The 19202-nt window shown below is 46.0% G+C and overlaps 2 protein-coding genes across 2 annotated transcripts; both read right to left on the reverse strand.

Annotated features, from left to right (window-relative positions):
- Window positions 1-4188: 4188 nt before the first annotated feature.
- Window positions 4189-7454, reverse strand: LOC128760970 (globoside alpha-1,3-N-acetylgalactosaminyltransferase 1-like). The gene is made up of 3 exons (XM_053868774.1): window positions 7367-7454; window positions 5860-5922; window positions 4189-5589 (listed from the first exon to the last, which is right to left on the reverse strand). Exons 1-3 carry the CDS (start codon window positions 7398-7400, stop codon window positions 4664-4666), a joined length of 1023 nt encoding a protein of 340 aa, XP_053724749.1. The 5' UTR covers window positions 7401-7454; the 3' UTR covers window positions 4189-4663.
- Window positions 7455-7674: 220 nt separating this feature from the next.
- On the reverse strand, window positions 7675-18316 carry pcsk1 (proprotein convertase subtilisin/kexin type 1). The gene is made up of 14 exons (XM_053867776.1): window positions 17497-18316; window positions 16480-16584; window positions 16279-16401; window positions 13217-13363; window positions 12578-12654; window positions 12421-12509; window positions 12090-12262; window positions 11740-11952; window positions 11571-11671; window positions 11269-11502; window positions 10284-10441; window positions 10088-10221; window positions 9849-10010; window positions 7675-9376 (listed from the first exon to the last, which is right to left on the reverse strand). Exons 1-14 carry the CDS (start codon window positions 17683-17685, stop codon window positions 8972-8974), a joined length of 2310 nt encoding a protein of 769 aa, XP_053723751.1. The 5' UTR covers window positions 17686-18316; the 3' UTR covers window positions 7675-8971.
- Window positions 18317-19202: the final 886 nt, after the last annotated feature.

Below are 19202 nucleotides of genomic sequence, written 5' to 3' on the forward strand. Positions count from 1 at the left end.
CAAAGAGAATCCTTCTTCTGTCTTCCTTATCAGCTTGTTATTTAGATCACTGTAATTATCTTTTATTTAACGGGAACATAAGAAAGCTGGTCATTTTAAGATATAATTCAGTTTACCTCGCTTTGTTTCATCACAAATGTAAGAATTCCTCATGAAACCTTTGGGGGTTTTCTATGTATGCGCGCAGCATTTGCACATATATTATTTTGATTCTGCTGACCTCAGGTTCTCATCGCTGCAATTGTGGTATTACAGACTGTGCAACTAAAATTCAGCTTGCTCCTTTAGACATGAGACCATGGTCCCAACACCCATGTGGAGGAGTTCCAGTACTCTCAGGGTCTTGTTCTCGAGTGAGGGAAGCAGAGTATGTCATGAGTACTCCTGTCGAACTACGTTTGTAGTCTGACTCGCGGTCACAAGAGTCTGAAGTAAAGACTGCATGGAAATGTAAGGAAGATCTCCCTGTTAATCCAATGCAATATTGTTCATATAGTTTCATGATAGCAAGTGCACAGTGGTGAAGGAGCTCTTTAGATGTCACAGAACGAGTTCTGTCCACCTTGAATGCACAGCATTGTTTTGTCTTTTCCGTTAAAGTCAGCCCTCCAGCTGCTGCTCCCCTGTATCTGCAATTATGATGCTTAATACGTGAATTTAAAACAGTTATGCACTGGAGAAACTGTAATGAAGCATGGACTTCTTATGATGCAGCAGCTAACACGTGTTTTCCTGCTGCAGCTATGGACGGTACACAAATATCACACAATGCCCTGTTACAGTCAGAGATTTTGTCAAAATGTGTTCTTGATCCAACATCTTGATCCAGTTGCACATGTCTTCTCTGGGGATTCTTTCCTGTGTGTGCCTCACTACTATCAAACACAGAAGTACCTCGAGGCAAAACTGCTTCTGACATTTCTGCTGACATAGTGATATTGAGTCCACTCACATTCTTTAAACACCAGGAGGGAGTTAACTCATTCTTGGCCCAAGTTTTCATGGTGCATTTCACCACACTGCGAAGGGACTGTAAATATTATAGCTGTTATCTTCTTAAACACAAGACGGGCTGGCCCATTGTGGAGTGTCACACGGCTCCTCAAACAACAAGAGGCATAATGTGTGTTCATGCCTTGCCCCCGTCACTATCTCCCACCGTCAGTTCCCTTGACATGGTGATTAGAGTCGCATGTTTCGGTGTGGCTTAGCCTTGGGCAGGGTGTGGAAAAGCTTGTGTGAATCCAGCAGATTACCACAACTTTAACCCCACCCACATGCCCCCGACGAAAAGTCACACGCAAACAAACTGTGGCTTTGTAGGACAATGGCTCTCATTCATATCCCAACAGCAGTATTGGAGGCTTCATTTCATTCATTTGCTCTGGAGCAAATTGGACATAATGTTTGGATGGCCACGGACGCCAGAGTTTCCTCTCGAAAAAGAAATAAACTTAGGATGCCACCTCTCACAATCATGGCATGAAAGGTTATCATTTTGGTGTCGCCCAGGTCTTGAACTGCCTTTTTTGCAGATGAAGTGGGGCTCAATCAGCCTCTACTGCCCTCTGAAACAGGGGAACGGAATAAGTATAACGGTGAAACCTTCAATTTTTATCATCACCAGGGCACCTTCTCTAAGGTTGCCGTCCAAGGAAACGAAAGAGAGGGATGGATAATGTTTTGAATCTGAATAATAGCAAATATGAGAATTTTTTTTTGCTGTCCAACCACGCCATTGAGATCTCTCCATGACATACTCAAGCATGCACTTGTACGTTACTGACCATGACGTCAGTCGCTTGCTGGGGGCTGTGAGCTAAAGCAAGAGAAGACAAATTTAGTGTGTCTTAAAGATGAGCAGCAAATGCAGATCTTTACTTCTTTGTGTGTTTAATTCCAAGAGCTCAGCCTGACAGGTTTCCTGCTGTGCAAATAATCAGGAGGTAACTCAAAGCCACTGATAAATTGTTAACCTTTGCAGATGCTGTGTGTTCAACTGGAGGGGCTCAGCAGCACATCAGAATGATGCAGTCAGGTAGTCATGTGTGTTCGCACACAATGTTTCAGTCTGTCAGTTGGAGAGGAAGAGTGGAATGGCCTGCCCAGGCTGGTCTTGAGGTGGAGGTTCAAGTATTTGGGTGTCCTGTTCATGAGTGAGGGAAGGACGGAGACGGACAGACAGGTCAGAGCAGCGTTTCTAATCATGAGGACTCTGTATTTGTGGTGAGGACAGTGCTGAGCCAAAAGACAACGGTGAGACATTAAACTTGAAAAAAAGATATAACTTTCTATATTCCAAGTTTGTTGGGTAAGTTGAAGACAAATGCAGCACAAAGTCACAAGGAGTGAAGAAGATCATCCATGAAAAAGGGGAAGATGAGCAGTGGGTGAACAGGTTCGTTCAAATGAAAGAGTTCTGTTAGGCAAGATTGATCAAGGCAGAGGTTAAGGAGGACCGGAGGCCAAAGTCCATAAACAATGAGCAGCAAGTCCGTTTTACCAGGTCAGAGGGCAGAATCTGAGTCAAAGTTCAGGTACTCGGGTCACGTGGGATCAAAGTGGAAAGAGTTTCTCTAAGTGAAAGTGCATATTTTTGCAAAACACTTGATCAAGGACTGACAAGACGTGACGCTCTGGAGCCATACGAGACGACGCCACGTGCACACGGTGGTTCACAGAGGTTCCAATTTGAGTGACAGCATCTCTCACCACACTGTAATGCCTCCTGTATCCCAGCGATCTGTTCACACAACACACGCCTGAGGATAGTGTGGTTGGGGTTGGATGGTTTTTGGGTTGTCACCCATCTAAAGACAATTTCTCTGTGCCTCTGAATGCATTGGAGTGAATAAAAAAACAGCGTTGAGTCAGACAGCAGCCATTGGTGATTGCGAGCATCACTAAGTCTCTTCATAAACAAACCCGAAGGATGCTCGAGGCCTTGTCATTTCTAAACTCCCTACCATATACAGGTGCAATGAGAGTTGCATGATGTCTTCAATTAATCCACTCATTTCTGCACAGCACAAAATAGACTTTAGAGTGTGTAACGATATTTCCATCTCATATTAAATAATGTTAATGTTTCAAATTCACAGTTCAGTGTGTATTTTTCCACAAAATACTCCAACTGGAAGAAGAATAAATAAGATCTCTCTCTCTCTCTGACTCTCCAGCTGCAGCGATGCGCTCAGCATAAGTGACCTGTAATTGCCGCTAATCACAGGTCGGCTGGAGCGGCGGCGTGTTTGCTCGCACTGGTGCCATAAAGCAGCATCCTGGTTCGGTTTATATCCAGATGCTTTCAGTGTGACAGGTGAGCAGAAGAATCCCCTCGAGTAAAGAGACGTGTCGAGGAGACCTGACCTGCTCGTCCTGTTTGTGGAGTCAGGCGACGTCGTCTGTCTGTCTGTCAGTCAAAGCTCTGACTCTCACTTGCTGTGGGGGGGCCGTGGGCTGAGTGTTTCAGACAGCTGGGAGGAGGCCCTGGGCAGAACCAAGCTACTCTGTCTCGCCAATGACCTGGGAACACCTTGGTATTTCCCTAGATGAACAGAGGAACTCCGGGTCTCACTGATCTTAGAAATGTAAAATGCATTGATATATTTTGTGTAATATGATGGGCAGACACAAACTCAACAGGGCTTATACACAGAATTGTTACACGCGTAACTTGTTGGTCTGGTTCTGAGTTACAGACCAAGACGCGTGTCTGGCCCATACCACTGTACGTGGTTATCAGCACTTTATCTGAAGTTCACCGCTGGCTTCGCTCGACGTGGCGATCTGGCCCCGAGGACAGATTCTGCTGGCAGTGAGAAAGACCCATCTGCAGCTGTTTAGCCTCCTTTCATCCCCCTCCCTCCTGCTCCAGTAAAACTCAGCACAAGAGGGAGAAAATGTGTCTGTGCTTGTCGGTGGCAGAGAAAATACCTTCAGCTCATGAATTACTTTTATTCCGCTGAAATGACAGTGTGATAAAACAAAGTCTGCACACATACACACACGCACGTAGTCTCCTTTCAGGGGCGCACTGAAATCAGCTGCTCTCCAGTTAATAATTGGCCACTGTGGGGAAAATGTACACGTCCACTGTTGACTCTTATCGCCGTGGCCCATGGTGGCACAGGATCCGTGAGGTTAATGAAGTTGACATTGGTCCAGTTAAAGAGGCAGCTCACGTGGAGCACCTGGGGGGTGATGAACCAAGATTTGATCCAAATTCTGATGCGACTTAGTTTCAGAAAGGTAAAATACTGTCTATTCATGGACCCAAATATCTTCTATTTTCCTTTACGTGACATCCAAGCAGTTAAAAAAAAAATCAATATTATTTATTTTCTATATTACCCAGTGAACTTGTTGCATTTGAAATAGCAGTGAGAGCAGTAGGACAGCAGGTGGCAAAAGTGCTCCAGAACTTGCTTGCACGACACACACAGCAGACAAGGAAGAAAGAGGACTATTGCCAACAAGTGATGAATCGATCAGAAGATTTGTGGACCAAGATGGTGATCCAGAATACTTGTTCCATGATAAACATGCCCAAAACATTTTATTCAAATCTGTTTGGCCAAGTTATTTTGAGAACAGATAAATGGCAACAATCACATCACACATTCGCACAAACCCAGTATGCTCTCCAGGAAGTGTCCGTGTATCAACAGTTGAATTGCTCTCGCTTCTGTTCGCTGAACGCGGCACATTGTCGTCCCAGAGAGATGATCCTCTGAACCGTCACGTCCACCGCCAGACCCGAAGACCACCAGTTGTACTCGGGTGAGAGGACACGGGTTGGTCTGCGGTGAATCAGGTATCGGTTCAGGTAGCTCTCCTCCAGGCCTCTGGCTGTGACACCGTTAGCCTGGTCCTGCAAGAGGAGCACAGCACAAGCCCGGACTAGGCGGAACATCTCCGAAACAGACCCTCCGTAAAACTCTGAGGTGTAGTACAAGTCGCCTTCGTTGTCTCTCACGTACGCTGCTGAATCCTCTTCGGCCTCATACGGAAAAGAGGAACGGGGCATCTCGTAAAGCTCTGGGTGCAGAGTGGCCACGAGATCTCCAAAGATCTCCTCTCCAACAGGCGCCACAAACTCCTGGTCCACGTCAGCGCAGAAGAGGAACTCCACGTCTTTACTGATTGTCTGCTTGATGGCCTCAGAGATGAGGGACATGCGACGGTACGCCAGCCGCTTCCACCCTGGCAACTCCGTGACAGGAAGCACCTTCATCAGACGACCCGGTCCGAGCTTGATAGGAGGGTCCAGAGAACGAGGATTGTCCGCCAGGATGTAGTAGGTGACCGCCTGGCGCGGGAGAAAGTGCATCTCTGCCGAGGAAAGAAATCTTCGTGCAAACCGGGCGTACGTTCCAACCACCAGCACCACCAGGCCTGTACGTATTCCTTGATGCGCAAATTCCTTTCGACGTAAAGCTGATTTGTGACTGTCGCCCCAAACGATAGGAGCACCCCACGGTGTGGTCTGCTTTTGCAATGCCACTGCCTGGTCCTCCATCACACCTGATGCTTGTCTGTCTTCAGAGTGAAGACGAAGCGATGTTCCTTTCTGTGATCGTAGGACGTCTGCGGACAAAAGAGATTTGAAGTCATCACGACTGACCATGCCAGATGACGGCACGAGAACATGGTCAGTAGTGATGTCCTGTTGGGGTGGATGGGGATAGTGTCGTGACCTGAATCTAACCAAGACTCATGAGTCTGCAGTCAAACACAACCACTTTACCCCCAGCAATCACAGCGCAGCACCGGTCATGAAACTGAAGTAACAGGACTCATTTCTGATATCTTCTTGTGTTCCTGTTGGACACACATGAGCTTGCTGAGGTCACTCACAGATGATGAGGGCGAGCACGGCACAGTACAGGAGCAGCTGAATCCGGGTCACTCTGACACTTCCTGTGGAGACCACAAACAAGAAAGCAAATGTTACAGACAAATAAACATCCTGGTGGCTCAGAAGGTCGGGACAAGACATGCCCTCACAGATCACGTTTGGCAGCATGAGGAGAATGTTGAAGTTTTCAGGGACTGCCGTAAAAACTCTGACAAATCACAATCCGGACTAAACAGAATTTAGGTTGTGTTCTGTTGTTGTCTCTCTCAGTCAAGTGACACTGACCTCCTGGGTGCACAGTGACACAGAGCGTGAGCTGGCAAGGGCCGAACACCAAGAGATCATGACACAAGCAAGTGGAGCATATTATTGAACATCCAAAAAAGGGTCATGCTGTGCTCTTCACATCTACACCAGAGTGTAGTTTGTGTCTCATGACCAGTCATCGCTGTAGCCCACAGACTCCTCACGGAACCTGGACCAATTGCAAGTGCTGTGGCATCCAGCTAGGTGGGTTAGCAGCATGGCTTCCTCCCCTGCTTCTGGAAGCAAAGAGGAGTATTGACTCCTCTTCCTTTCCTATCCTGTCCTGTCCCAGGTGACAGTTAACCTTAGCAACGCCGCTTGTTGGACCTCAGCCTGTGGCCTGAGTGTGGTGGCTGTGATGATCTCTGGGGTCTATATGTGCCTGCCATGACCCAACGAAGAGCGTCTAGTCCCTTGTGGGATCTGGTGCTGACTGTGGCCTGCTGTGCTGATGCTCGTGTAGACAGAGGCCGCCACTGAGGATGGGCTCCAAGGACCCACTTTTCTGGTGTAGTTGTAGTATGTGGGACGTAGGTGATCAGGCGGGATGGACATGAGAGGTCACAACCAAGTTAGTTTTAACTACTATCGCTACTACTCTCCAACTCATTGTACTCTACTTGAATCGACTCCTCTGAACTCTGCTCTACTCAACACCACTTTGCAATGCTCTTCTGTAGTCTATTCCACTTGCTTAACTCGACCACATGAATGCAGTCCACTTCACTCTACTTTACTACTTTACTTTCGCAACTCCACTCCTCTTAACTCCACCTAATCATACTCTACAGTATTTGACTGCTCTACTTATCTTTAATCCACAACACTACTGCATGGAGCAATACCGAACTATTCCTAATAGTACTCAAACATCACAACATGACAATCACTACAGAACAATCGGATCAATCTAAATCTGTCAGGAGCAGAAGTGCGGCAACAGCATGGTCTCGGCAACAGACTGGAAGCACAGAGAGTATGACCTACTCTCGCTCACCGTCCTGTCCAGATGTGCATAGTTTCCTCTCAAACACATCACGTGCTTCAGCTAATCAGAGACTTGTGGACATACTCTCAACACTGGTCCATGTTTGCTCACAGATGGAGTCTCCCGCAGCTGGGAAGGCTCCACGTGATCACACACACCAGTCAGACTGACAGAAGGGACAGGAGAGGTGGAGCAGCTGGGGGTGAACTGACCTGAGGACATCTTGTGGAAGGGAAGAAGCGCCATCCTCAGTCCTTCAGCGGTTTCTTCTCCTAACTGTTTCTTCCCCACCCACCAGTCTTCTTCTCCCCTCTTTGCACGTTTTCCACTCCCTTCCCCCCCAAAAACCTCTCCTCCCACTTTTGCTTTCTCTGTGGCGCAGGACAACAGAAGAAGGATTCAGAGAATAACTTGGTCACACACACACAGGAAATAAGTTACATAGTTGCGTTTATAACTATATCAGATACACTTCTTCACTTAAGTATAACATGCTGAACAGTTTGTGCTCACTAGGGGGAGTCAGACTCCACGCAGGACTTGAACGTCATGAAACACAGCAAGACAAAAAGAATGAAAATGATGTCTGTGAATACAAGTTGCAGTTGTTGCACCTAACCCGGGCGTGAGACCACCAGGCAACCAAACTAAACACATACGCCTATCATTCATATAGACACACACATTTATTTCTTACTGCAAATGAGACTGAATAAACAACTGACAATGCTTTCATTGGAACAAACTAGTTGTTTGTTCTGGATTCAGTTTGGTCTTGGTCTCACCCCCTCACTGTATGCTCTGGCCTCCGTCATGACTTTGCCTCTGGTTGACAAGCTCTTGTGGGCCGCAGGGCACGACTGGATCCCGGGCCTCAGGTTTGACACACAAGCGAGACATTCAATTGGACTCCAGAGGTCACTTTGCAATTTATTTTGATAAATCTCTTTGATTCCTACATCGATACAGAACACAACGTGATGTAAACAACAGAAGATGTCACAGGCGATACTGAGGGACGGATGTCTACAGTGTGCATGTCAACCCCTCAGTCCATTTCCTGCTCGGCATTACACAGTATATTAAGGCGTCGAGATGAGTGTGCGGAGCCACTACTCTAGAGCATGACAGGTAATAGATAACACAGGAAATGACTGATGAACAGACGTTTATACATCCACCCGAATAGACTGAAGCCAAGCTGTTCATCATTTGGCAGTGGTTGTTGGTAGTGACGGGCAGGTGAAGCGTCATAGAGCCTCATGAAGCTTCCCAGTACTGGTCTATCACGAGGTTTTATGTTGATATATATATATATATATATATATATATATATATATATATATATATATATATTCATTAACTACGAGGATCCTTAGAAAAATATTTTCCTTTAATGCAGCATTCGGTTAAAAAACAAACAGCTTTGTTTGTCACTTGTTTGTGTGTGTCGCTACGCCACTTCTGGAGGTCTCTTGCCCGACACCCTGAGAACACTTCTCTGAGTTAGTGCTGAGACTCTTCCAGTGATGTGTTTGTTGGGTCATCAAAGTACAACTACTGAGAAGCGTTTACAATCATTGTCTTTATATAATGACGTCATCACTAATATTGGCATGCTGAACAGGCAGTGATACCACTTAGATGGTGGGAACAGCAGGGGGCGCCTCAACACAACTCACAAATTAACACGATTGAAGGAAGGGTTCTGATGAGGAGATAAATGCAGCATTTTTGTGAAGCAAATGAAGAATTTGGGCGCGCAACCATCTTCCCTCTCAGCCCCGTCGCACCGCCTCCCAACCAACCTCCTCTCCTTAATTCTGGTCCTCGTCGATCATCTGGAAGAGCGCCTGCAGCAGGCGGTCGTCTCTGTGCCGGTACGGCTTGCTGTAGAAGCCGTCGCTATAGTCACTGTAGATGCTGTCGTCGGGCTGCCGGTACTTGTTGATCAGGTCTAGGGCCTGGTAGAGCTTCTGAGGAGGGAGACGGGTCGCAGGTGGGGAGAAGCTTCTGCTAGGCTGCTGGTTCTTTACGGATGGGGACAACCTGGAGGAGCCCGGGGCCTGTTGGAAGACCGGCGTCTGCCTGTTGAATGCTGTTTGGAGAAGTCGCAGTAAGGCCTGGGTGGGAGACTTCCTAGGCTCCTCAACATCGTTCTCAGGACCACCAGGGTCCTGGTTTTGTGGAGACCTCTGAACTGTTTGGGCCTCAGTCGGCTCCTGTTGTAAAGAAGACAAAATGAAGATAAATTAAGTTGACCACAGCATCTCACAGTGAACTCTGAAGGATGCAGGATGATTTTTTTCTTGTGACTGCAGTTTAAGAGGAAAACCAAAGTTAATGCTTCTCAAACACACAAAAAATAAAGTAGCATACATTCATCAAGATATAATGTCACAAAATTATATTAACTTTATTGGACACAATGCATTTACATTTTTTTCATGTATTTAGCGCAAATGTGACAAAAATAATGAGCGAAAACCCTACTGAAGTGATGATAGACTAATATAATAACAGATTGTAAAAAGAGCACTGGAATTTCCTACAGTTCTGACAGCAACTGAATGCATCATTTCTTTTTTAAGAGTTTGTGGGAGAACAGCAGCTGAAGCGTGCAAAAAAGTGGGTGATTACATAAAGCAACGGCCGCAACTAGTGACGGAACCAGTCTGATATGACTTCTCTCACCTCCAACATGTCATCCATGTGCTCGACTCCACGTCTGTCGTTCTGCACGGCGTTGTATGGGATATACACACGTGGTTTCTTCATGTGCTCTGGCTTCTCAGATGTTCCATGAAGGATTAACTTCCAGTTCAGAATCCGACCCTGGTTCTCCATGCGGCCTGACTGAAGGTGAAAAACATCACAGAAGATAGTCACCAATATTTGAGAGGAACTCTATGCCGAACACAGATTGAGCTTACTGTGTCTGTGATCTTCAGCGTCCAGGTGCCGGCAGGATCTTCACCCCATGTGTGGACCGACATGAAGTCCCAGTTTCTGAATCCGTTGGCGGACGTGTCTCTCTCTCGCTCAGCCAGCAGCACGGTGGTGGTGCCTGAGGTGGAAAGATCTGTTACAGGACATCACTTCTGCTTCAACAGTGTGTCTGATTCTGACCTGCAGGAGACGTCAGTGTAATGTGCAGGTCTCCTCTCCGGGTGTACTCGATGCTGGCCTCCACTTGCACATGTTCCAAAGAGCGGACTGCATTCTGCTGCCCTGCGCAGGCCTTGGTAGGAATCTCTATAGTGATCTCCCCCGCTGCCTTCAGCTCCCTGGGGAGGAATTAAAATAGCATGAGACGATGTAAACAAACAACTCGCCATGACAAAGCCCATCTGCTCAGGTAGTCTCCTCATGGTTCCACTTCCTCACTGCAGAGAACAGTCGGTGATCTGTCCGCCTCAAAGCTTGTGATCACAGGTGAGAATCCAAAGCCGAAACACACCTGAAAGTCTTGATCACTCATTTGTGAAAACAGTTAATCCCAACTCAGGCCGATGGCTGGTGTAGAGCCACAGGGGGATGTTGACCGTTGTCAAAATTAAAATCCTTAGGATTAAATGGAGATGTGCGAAGGTAATGAGACATCTCACGTTGGTGCGATCGAGTCTCCTAATCCGAAGCAGAATTGGGCACGCAACAGGTAGAAGCAAATTCCACGAATGAGGTTGATTTTGGCCAAATCCGAAACCCCAAGCAGTCAGATTATGGGACATGTTCTACCGCACAGGAAGCGCCGAAGATTAAGACTTATCAACACGGCCACACTGGAACAGTGAGCAGATGCATCTTAAAAATAACCCAGATGTTAAGCTTTTTTAATGTTAAGACGATTGTCAACAAGCCTCAGATGAGATGGATGTTGATATTGAGGATTTAGAAAAAAAACAGAAATGACGTGAAGATATATTTGACTGCCTTTCGCTTATTCACTCTTCCTTACGTGTGATGTATTATAGTTCATCTGTCCACTTTCTATCTCATATAGACTGTGTCACGGGGCAGCAGCTGAATTATTCACAAGGACACAAGGAGTAACACAAGGAGGGGAGGCACCTCACTTGTGACGAAGATCACTCCCTCACCGGGGGACACGCACCTTGGTTGGAATGAGTCATCTCTGACGATACACTGCTTCTTCTCCGGTGCGTGCTTCCACGTGGCCGGGTCAGCCAGGTCAACCAGGGCTTTAGCATTGAGGAGGCCAAATCCAAAGCGGCTGTTGACCATCAGTCCTGCTCCGTTCCTCTTCCAGCCCGGATTGTTGGCCAAAGGGTCGTACTCTGATGTCCAGACCACGATGTGCTGTAGGTCTCTCCAGGTGAGGTCTGGGCTGAGAGGAGGAGATCAAGTTCTCTCATGAATCGTGAAGAGCTAAACCTTTAAATGTGTGACATTTACTTTTGTTCAAGAGCCAGGGCGAATATCCCAGCAGCCAGTGGCGCGGAGGCGGACGTCCCGGTGTGAGTTTGTGTGCACTCATTATGCAGGTCGGCACTCGTCTGAAAGTGAGTGCATGAGGTGAACATTGAGACTTTCAGCTCGCATCCCAACGTGGTTTATGACTTACGATCCTCTGGTCAGTGTAGTCCCCGCTGCTGTACGCCGTGGCCAGCGTGGAGGAACACTTCTCTGCGTACCACGGGGACAGACCCTGCTGGGAGGCACTGCTGATTGAGATGGTGTAGATGCTGTCAGTGTAGCCATCACAGTCACAGTTGTCCCCCTGGCGCCCGCCATTGCCTGATGCCCAAACAAAGATGGAGCCTTTTCCACCTCTGCCCTGCGGGACACAAGCAGGGAGGGATAAGTCGAGAAAAATGTATTGACCTTTGATGTTCTGTTACACTTGTCATTTATCTCATTTGACTTTGGCCTTCATTTGACTAGCCGACTGGTGCTGTTAGCTTGGTGATTTACCTTCTGTATTCCATACTCGAAGGCTTTTTGGGCCAGCCGCCCCGGACCCTCCACCGTCTTCCCGTCATCGTTGGGCCCCCAGCTGGCGCTGTATATGTCGACGTGGTCGGGATTGAATCCAATAGAGCTGGCCTCAATCGCATCCGTCACAATGCCGTCCAGCATCCGAATGCCTGAGTCAAAACAAGGACATGCTGTCATCATGGTGTACAGGCCAGAGAATAAGAGTAACATCAACTGTGAAGAAACATAAGTGATAAAGGTGACTTTGTTAAAAAAAAAGGCAGTAGCAGATGTTTTTTTTTCTTTTGAAAAGATACACATTTCTTACCTCCAACCTTGGAATTGAAGGCCACGCCAACTCCACACTTATTATTGTCTGCCTGCATAGCGATCTCACCAGCACACCGGGTCCCATGCCTTTGAGCAAACAGGTTCGATTTAGCAGCTGTAAATCGAATTTAGAAAAGATGAGATCGACAACTTACTTGTTTTCATTGGTGGAGTCATATCTAGGGAATGGGTCAGGGTCATTGTCATTGAAGTCATAGCTCGCTGCAGAGTCCTTTAAGACACAAAACAAGAGTGAACGTTCTATATTACCTTTAGGCATACCTGTGTGTTGAACAAAACATTTCTATACAACCGTTTTAATCTTTTAAGCTTATGTTTGGAATAATAAATCTTCACCAAAATGACTATGTGCAGAGTCGGTGTGCCAGGCTGGAGGAGGATGTGCAGACTGGTTAATTGGGCCTCATTGATGACACTATATTTACTTCATTATCGAGGGAGTCACTTCAGCAGCTCTGTTGTCACACAGAATTTCCTTCCTTCCCTCCCTAAGTGGCCCTCTTTTCTCCTTCTACAGAGCAGAAGGCAGACCGTCTTCCCCCTCAGAGCTGCGCTATGAAACCACAGAATAGTCGTCTAGAAGCTTCAACTTCCCCTCCACACTGACTCCTCATTAACTCCACCCTTATCAGTCCAGATGGATGGCTGAAGCAGCCATGTTGTTCTGTTTATTGGACCTCTTATGAGCCGTCTTGCAAGGTGTCGCCAATGGCGTTGCTATGGCAACCACAGGCCCACATGACAGGGCTGTCTCCATGGAAACAATGTCTTACGTAGTTGGAGTAGATGTCTGTGTGGTTCCACTCCAGCCCGTCGTCCAGGACTGTGATGACCACTCCTTTTCCAGTGATGCCTTTCTGCCACACCGGGATCACATGCAGGTCCAGCTTGGGCAGCGAGGACGAAGTCCGGGTGTCTTGCTGGAAATGAAAAGAAACAATTATGACGATATGGGAGCACTTCATGGAGGCAGGCTCTCTAAGTGCTAGAAAGGTTAGTCAGATCAGAGTCTCTCAGCGTCACTGCGACTGACCTTTCCCGGGGAATTGTCTACCTTGTGTGCCCACTCTATGTTTTTGTCTTTCTTCACCCCGTTGCTGCTTGTGAGCACTTCTGACCACTGATATATGTGGCAGGTGGGAGTGGGAGGAGAGCCAGTAAAAGTCATCAGAGATTGATGGAAAGTGATCAGAGATGAAGTTTGTCAGGCTCAGACTAAAAACAGAAGCCTCTTTGCTCTTTAACAGCAACACTGCAGAAGATGTGACTCATCCATACTCCCCTCCTTGAAATCTATACCATCCTGTTCCAGCCCTCTTGCCATCATTTCTCGCCAGCGCAGGACATAAAACATGCAGCAGATGTTTCAAACAATGACATTGTAATTTGCTAGAGTAGCTTCTGTTCATCTGCTCCCATGTGTTCTGGCAGATTATCAAACTGATGGTGCCGTTTAGTGCGTCTTTGATAGAACAATTCATAGAATTGAATGGTGTAAACATGCACACAAAGTAAACAGTCGCTCTGGATTCACACTCGCATCTCTTCCACGAAACGCAGGCGAGATGAATTTCAAGTTACCAGGATGACTCATGCCCTGATTAAATCATCAGGCAAGTAGATAGAGATTACCTCCCTCGCTCCCTGCCTTCTCTCGTCACACAGCGCAGCCAGAACCGAAGCAAACACTGCTTTCACAAATAACCCCAGAAAATCACCCGGCATCAAATCGCTGTCATTTCTCCTCCAATAATATGAGTGAATCACCTTCTTGTTCTGACAGTGACATTGTGGTGCTGAGGTCAATGTAAAATAGTGTTGTTGTCGAGACAACCTAGACCAAGACTGAGTTGAGACCAAGACAGATACCAAACCGAATATGGAAGCCTTAATGTATTAGACATATAGTGACCATATATCTACTTCTTAGTGCAAAAGAAACAGTGCTCATTATTCTAAAATAAATCTAAAACGGAAATGCTTTCTTTGGGACAAACTAGTGGTTTGTTCTGTGTTCAGTTTGGTCTCAGTCTTGATCTCAACCCTTAACGCAATCCTCAACGTCTTGGTCTTGACTTGGGTTGGTCTCCACTACAAGATACTCTCAAAGTAGTACGTTTCAACAATTCAAACACAAAAATACACACTCTCCCTGCACTCATTCCTCCAGCTGGATTAAATTCTGCGCGCCACTCTCATCTGCAGACAAAAGGCTTCCCCAATTAAGCAAATGGTTCGGATGACCACAGCTGTTGTGTCTGCGCTAATGAGTGATGTTTGCTTTTTCAGTATTTCTGCAGAAGTTTATTGTATTGAGATTCTTTCTTTGTGAGTCCTTTGACTTGGATCCTTAGTGAGGATGGTGTCATAACTCACGGGGGGAGCCGCACACTCCCGTGTCCGTTCTCCCATCTCTGACTGTTGTGAGTTGTCTTACGCATCAAGAGCAGACGCTGAGGTGTACATCTTTAGGAGATGCAGAACAGCATTTCAGTTCCAGCTCGCTTACATGCAAATGCTCTGGCGGATACTGCTCACGAAACTGTGGACAGAATCTTGCATCTTGTCTGTTTTCACTTCAACGATATTTTGCATGTTTATTCACACAAAACAACACAACCGTATTTCAATTCTATATATTGGTTTCCATAAATAAAAATGTCACATCTGGTCATGAATCTTAAAACGTAGAAGAAATGTAATGAGGTCGTATCCAAATCTATCCAATAGAAACTAGACCTCAACCACTGCAACACTAAATTAGGTTCATTGTCACAAATGTGTGACTTCTGAAGCACTTATCAGGAAGTAACATGATCATTGTCAGGAAATAATGTGACACTGATTCCAAAATATTTTTTTCCCTGCTGAGCTTCTGTATTACACACTTCAGGTGCCTTTGTTTATTTATATAGCACTGCTAGTATAAAAAGTTTCCATCAAACCTTTGTTCATTGGTGTTCTTTCATGTCTCGGATGGAGCTGAGCTTTGTTTAACACCCGTTGTTCTTTTCTAGTGAAGCTGCTGAACGAGGATGGTGCAAGAGACATACAGCTGCACTCATTTGGATGGAACACATAGAAGAGTCTCAAAAATCTCCCACAATTCAGGGGCTGCTACAGCAAGTCACTCTCTTCCAGCTTAACCAGTCTTCGTCACACCGGTCCTCTTCATGGTTGTCATTCTTAGTGGTTGTCTTCCTTTTTCCAGTACCCATCATTGTAAATCCCAGCAATAAATGCACGTGTCCATCTAGATTGTGCTAATCATAATTTAGACCTGTCACTGGAACGGTTCTCAGCCGGTTGTGAGGTGTCGCCGGAAGAAAGAATGTGTGTGATTGACAAACAACATAAAGTGACAGCTCTACTGGACAAAGCTGAGGAAAATGGTCACTTCCTACCTTCAGCTGAGGGGCATTAGGTAGTTAAAATGAATGTTTCTGTTACAATGGAAATGACCACAAAAACCGAGTTGAAGTAATTTGACTTTAAAAATACCATTCATTCAAGTTATCAACATAAAAATCCAAACTGATCAAAGTCATATTGTGGCAGTGGGAAGTCTTCTCTTGTTGCCTGATGATTCACATGAAGAATCAAACCCGTACATGTCCACAAGGGGAAGATTTCAGCTGTGAACTCTGCTCATGTTTGCCTCTGACAGAATGTCTTCAACAGTCTTGCTGTCGTTGAGCTTCACAGCATCTCAGACAACAACGGATCAGCTCCATACAAGCAGGCAGCCACAGACTTGTGAGCGACCCACACAATAAACTACCAGAAGTTGGCTTAAATACATGACACATTCAAGTGTGTTTGGGTTTTCACTCACCAAGTACCACTGCTGGTTCCACATGGGGTCATCAAAGAGCTTATCCACTGGGCAGTCCCTGCACTCCCCGAGGGACGCGCGCTTGCTGCGCCGTTTCTCATACTGCTGCTCAGCCCACAGCACCTAGACACACACGGTTAATGAATCACATGGATGCACCATCACGGTCAAGACCTCAACTACAATCAGCAGAGCACTCACTCGATCGTCCTCTGACAGTCGCCTGGTGATGTGTCCAGCGCTGCGTTTCATCCTGCTGGGGTGTTTCCGGTGTTTAAATAAGAAATGGTCTTGCAGGGCCCCAATCTGATCCAGCAGTGGAGAAAAGTGGTTGTATTATTCTGTGGCATGAATACTCCACATGACAAAACAAAACATGGATGACTTTAAATTATATCTTTACAGAGAAACACTTGAAATAACCTGTCTTCATTACTATTTTGAACAATTGTGTTTACTCTATTTACATTGTTGTTGTGATATCTCTGTTATGTAATGGTTTGTTTGTCATCATATTCATGAATACAGAATTAATTATGAAGTGTTTAGTTTCTATTCTTGACCAGTGACATCAGCAATATATTCCACTGAGGATATGGGGATGCAATAATCTTACACTGACATAAATAATGACAGATATAACTAGTTATAATTTTAAATCTGTAATGAACTGCGTTTCATTCATTGCTAACTATTTAGAAGGTTTTATTTGTGTGTGAAAAAGGGATTAAATTTCTTTGATAAAAATAACAGAGCAGGCGAGAAACAGTATTTAGCTGGGATAGATCCAGGCCAGTTGTGTAATGAATAAATTATTATTCCAGTAATATTTCACAACACATAACAAATTGAAAAATGCATACTCTAAATAGGAAATATTTTGTGAGCTAATGAGCTCAAACTAACCAAAAAACAAAAGGAGTGTATTTGTATACATACAGTAAATTCTCAACTTAAGCTAAAACAGGTAAACAGTAGGATTTTACCGTCTGTTCTTAAAGAAATGTAAATGATATGAAATAACTGTACATCGGCGTCAAAAAGCAACTAGCTCCCTGGATAATAAGGAGCTAACCTGGGCGTTAAGAAATAAAATTATTCAAAAAAGACTGTTTCCATGGAGACGCAGAGGGGGATAAAACACTGCTTTCCAATGTTTCTCGTTAACCGTATAGATGGAAGTATATATGCCGGCTCCCTGGTCAGAGTCGAACCTACCTGTCGGACCAGCTGGTAGTCCAACTCCCGAGCGATCGCCTCGGCAGCATCCAGCCCTCCCGGGATCTCCACGGCCCACTCGTTCAGGTACTGCCTGTCCCCGTAGAGGGAGCACTCGGAGCGGGGCAGAGCTGAGCAGAGGAGGGCGAGCACACAACACATCACCGCCGGGCGACATCTCACTTCCATCTCAGAGAAAAAGCAACCGGAGGGGGAAAAAAGGATTTGGGAGGAGATCAAGAATGCTCCCGTGACTTAGGAAATAAATCAAATATCGGGTGTAAACTGAAGCGACGCTGATCCTCCTGTCTCGTGATGGAGCAGCAGTGGAAGGAGGAAAGCTCGTCAATGAAAGCGACGCTCTCGCTCCACTCGTGTTTGTGTGTGTGAGCCCGGTCCACACGTCAAATTACGAGCTCTGACGTCAGTCTGGCGTCTACCTTCGAGGAGCTGTGAGTTCAGGGCCCTCGGGGAGCTGAGACTAAAAATATCCTCGCGGAGATGGAGGAGTGAATTACAGCGATCCGAGCTCGAGTGAAAGCACGACTGCGATCACTGAGACCCGCATCCCAGCTCGTCTCGTCAGAACCAAACTCTTCAATCTGGTCCTGCCATTAGTGCTGCTGGTGGGATGCATGAGTGATGAGGGTCTCCATCTTCATCATCCTCGGTGCGTCATCAGGAGGAGGTGGTAGACTTTTCAGCACCGCGGACAGATCCACGTCCACACCGGAGGAGGAGCTTCACTCCATTCCCTTTCTCCTTCTTCCCTCCTCAGTTGCCTTCTTTCCCTCCTTCATGCTCCTATTTGTTTATCATACACATTCATTCCTTTCAACCCTCCCGTCCGTCCTTAGCCCCTCTCTCCTTACCTTTCTGATTCCAACTCCCTACTTTCCTCCTTCTATTGCTTCGTTCCAACCATGTAATATTCAAATACAAGCATTTCTTTTTTACTCTCCTTTTGTCTCTTCCCTATTCCACGTTTCATCCCATTTGGCATTCATTCCATCCACCCTTTCTTGCCATCCATTTCCTCCTTCCTTTCTTTCATCAGTTTTATCACACATACTTTTTTTATTTTTTTAAGCCACTTATCTCTCCATCTCTTTTCATTCACCGATTTGTTTTTATTCACAAATTGTCACATGATTCATACTTCCTTCCCTTTTTCATTATCTTCTTCATTTTATCCATAAACATTCCTACATGACTTTTCTTTAAATCTTCCAATAATGACTTTGGTGTTTCGGAGCAACAAAGAAGCTTGTTTCAGTTCCACAGATGTCTGGTGAGTCTGGATGCTCTGGACTCGTATTGACGGACAGCTTTGGTCATCTGCTCATGAGCAAACACTCGTGGCACTGTTCAGCACTGTAATCCACCTTTACCTAGCAACAGCTTTCATCTAGGCTCCCTGTCACATTCACCGAAAAGCCACAGTAATAAATGGAGGACAGTTACGTGGCATGAGTCACATGATCACATCGTTGATTTCCTCGTCATTTCGCGACCTCATCCGTCTCCATGTTGGCATTACGTGGGTGTAAAGCTGGATCGCTCAGGAAGCCTTCTTTATTGTGGGAAGAACACACACACACACACACACAAAGCCAACGCACAGAGCGGTTGTGTCACAGGAGGTCAGATGTCAAATTGTGTGTCGCCAGTTAATTATTTTTCCAGCTCAAGAGAGGCTGATGCTT

Source organism: Synchiropus splendidus, chromosome 6 (genome assembly GCF_027744825.2).
Source record: "Synchiropus splendidus isolate RoL2022-P1 chromosome 6, RoL_Sspl_1.0, whole genome shotgun sequence".
Taxonomy (NCBI): Eukaryota; Metazoa; Chordata; class Actinopteri; order Syngnathiformes; family Callionymidae; genus Synchiropus; species Synchiropus splendidus.

What these genes read in the sequence shown, in the direction of transcription:
- pcsk1 (XM_053867776.1), bottom strand. Translation starts at nt 17,685, where the DNA reads ATGGAAGTGAGATGTCGCCCGGCGGTGATGTGTTGTGTGCTCGCCCTC. An exon ending in CAGACATCTACTCCAACTAC is followed by an intron (nt 12,655 to 13,216) that starts GTAAGACATTGT and finishes TGTGTCTTAAAG; the next exon opens with GACTCTGCAGCGAGCTATGA. An exon ending in ACATGGATGACATGTTGGAG is followed by an intron (nt 9,377 to 9,848) that starts GTGAGAGAAGTC and finishes TCTTTACAACAG; the next exon opens with GAGCCGACTGAGGCCCAAAC.
- LOC128760970 (XM_053868774.1), bottom strand. Translation starts at nt 7,400, where the DNA reads ATGGCGCTTCTTCCCTTCCACAAGATGTCCTCAG. An exon ending in CTTCCACAAGATGTCCTCAG is followed by an intron (nt 5,923 to 7,366) that starts GTCAGTTCACCC and finishes TGGTCTCCACAG; the next exon opens with GAAGTGTCAGAGTGACCCGG. An exon ending in CGTGCTCGCCCTCATCATCT is followed by an intron (nt 5,590 to 5,859) that starts GTGAGTGACCTC and finishes TTTTGTCCGCAG; the next exon opens with ACGTCCTACGATCACAGAAA.